Source organism: Brassica oleracea, chromosome C3, assembly GCF_000695525.1.
Source record: "Brassica oleracea var. oleracea cultivar TO1000 chromosome C3, BOL, whole genome shotgun sequence".
Taxonomy (NCBI): Eukaryota; Viridiplantae; Streptophyta; class Magnoliopsida; order Brassicales; family Brassicaceae; genus Brassica; species Brassica oleracea.
Window position 1 is genome coordinate 19414136 of NC_027750.1, and position 2289 is coordinate 19416424.

A 2289-nucleotide genomic window follows, 5' to 3' on the forward strand; every position below is an offset into this window, starting at 1 on the left:
AAGATGTTTCGGATTTCCACTTTATACCTCATTATTATCATTTCGGTATTCTCTGATTTTTTCGCAAGCCGCACGGCTATTTCAAAAAGCATTCTCCAACATGATGCCGATGGTGTCAAGATTCGAGTAACCGTAACTGTTAGCAAGAATGGGTTTGGGAATTTCAGTAGAATCAATGACGCGGTTGCAATGGCTCCAAATAATAGTAACGGAGATGAAGGTTTTTTTCATATAAAGATAATGGAGGGAGAATATGAAGAATATATAAAGATCGATCAGAATAAGAGATATTTGATGATGAGTGGCGCCGGAATTAACCGAACAATCATCACCGGAAACCATAGCTATGAGGATGGATGGGGAATAGATGTCTCAGCCACATTTAGTAAGTTAATATTCTCATAAATCGTTTACGTAAAATCAAAATTTTGTTTTGTTTTCTTGTGAATCAAAATTTTGTTTTAGTTTTTCAGTAAAAAAATATCTAATAGTGTAAGAACTTTCAAATAACTAAAAATAATTTTGAAAGCATTTCAAATGAGCATTGGAGGGTACATAATTAATTTTGCAAATAGGATTTGTCAATCGTCACTATTGATAAACAATTTACAATATGTGAGATTTCATTTCTTTTTGTTATTCTAACCACCGACTTTCGCTTTTACGTTACAGTTGCATCAGGCTCACATTTTATCTGCAAACATTTGACCATTCGAAACACGGCTGGACCCACAAAGGGACAAGCTTTGGCATTGATGTGCAGCGGGGACTTATCCGTTTTCTACAATTGCAGTATCGAAGGATACCAGGATACCTTGTGGGTCCGCAGTGGCAAACAATTCTATCGAGAATGTGACGTATATGGTACAATCGATTTTATTTTCGGTAATGCTGTGGTTGTATTGCAGAAATGCAACTTGTATGCACGTCGACCAAGCAAAGGCAATGGTAACGAGATTACAGCACAAGGTCGTACCAACCCAAAGGACCAATCCGGAATTGTAATCCAAGGCTGTGCGATAAAACCAACACACGATCTCGCAAGGAGCAACTATACGGTTAAAACATATCTTGGTCGGCCGTGGAAAAATTATTCGAGGACGATTATCATGCAAACATACATCGATGGATTTATTGAACCAGCTGGTTGGGATAAATCTTCTGGTGAGGCACTGAAAACGCTCTACTTTGCTGAATACAACAATTCTGGAACCGGTTCAAACACCACAAACCGTGTCACTTGGCCTAGTTACCATATCATCAGTGCCACTATTGCTTCGAATTTCACGGTTTCTAGTTTTATTGACGGCGATAGTTGGATTCCACAAACCAAGGTTCCTTACATTGGTGGTTTAGTTCCGTAAGGTATCTATTATATAGATCATGTGCTGATGTGTGATTTAAAAAGTTTAAATCCTGGTGAAAGGATATCTAATTGTTGGAGTAATAAAAACAATGGTCAATGGAAGATGAAGTGAAAAAGTACTATTAATTCAAATTCCTATTTAATTTATTATATAATATTTAATTAATCTTTCTTTTTTTTTTATCAAAAAATATTTAATTAATCAAATCGCATATTTTAACAGTTTAAAGGTTTCTTTAATTTTTTATTCAATACGATATATGTAGTTACATACACATTCCTGTTTTTTTTTGTTATTTGAACAAAAAACAAATGTAGTTACATACACATCCATCACGTATTAAACAAAACATGAGGAATCACAGTTTAATTTAATACTTTTAATTATCGTCACATTTATTATGATACTACGATAGGCTTCTCCTCCAATAATATATGTCTCACAAATTTCTAAGTAACTATAATTATTTTGGAGAACTAGACTTTTCCAAATGTTAGCAAAAAAAAAAAAAAAAGACTTTTCTGATTATGGTTCTACCGGCGGGTGCCGAGCGAAGCCTTCTAAAGGCGCAGGCAAGTTTAAAATTTACTTTACATTTTTAATAGTGTTTATAATCTAAACACTATTAAGACATAATAATATATTTTTTTGTAAACAATAATTTAAGGCATTTCTTAGAATTAATTATTAAATTTACTTAGAACATAATAAACTTAACTAAAAATATTTATTATAACTTAAAAAAGGTGCCTGGAAATTCAAGTATGTAAGATTTTAGTTTGGTTAACCATAAATATTTATTGTTATTAAGGGCCTAATATTAAGGTCATGATTTACTTGCAATAGCTATTATAATCAGGAGAAGTGAATCGAGCGTTTAGTGGTTACTCCCATTAGAGTTTGTGTCTCATGGAAGCATGTC

The 2289-nt window shown here is 33.2% G+C and overlaps 1 protein-coding gene across 1 annotated transcript; it reads left to right on the plus strand.

Moving 5' to 3' along the window:
* The first annotated feature begins 3 nt into the window (after window positions 1-3).
* On the plus strand, window positions 4-1364 carry LOC106330054 (probable pectinesterase/pectinesterase inhibitor 20). The gene is made up of 2 exons (XM_013768616.1): window positions 4-385; window positions 673-1364. Exons 1-2 carry the CDS (start codon window positions 4-6, stop codon window positions 1362-1364), a joined length of 1074 nt encoding a protein of 357 aa, XP_013624070.1.
* The last annotated feature ends 925 nt before the right edge of the window (window positions 1365-2289 follow it).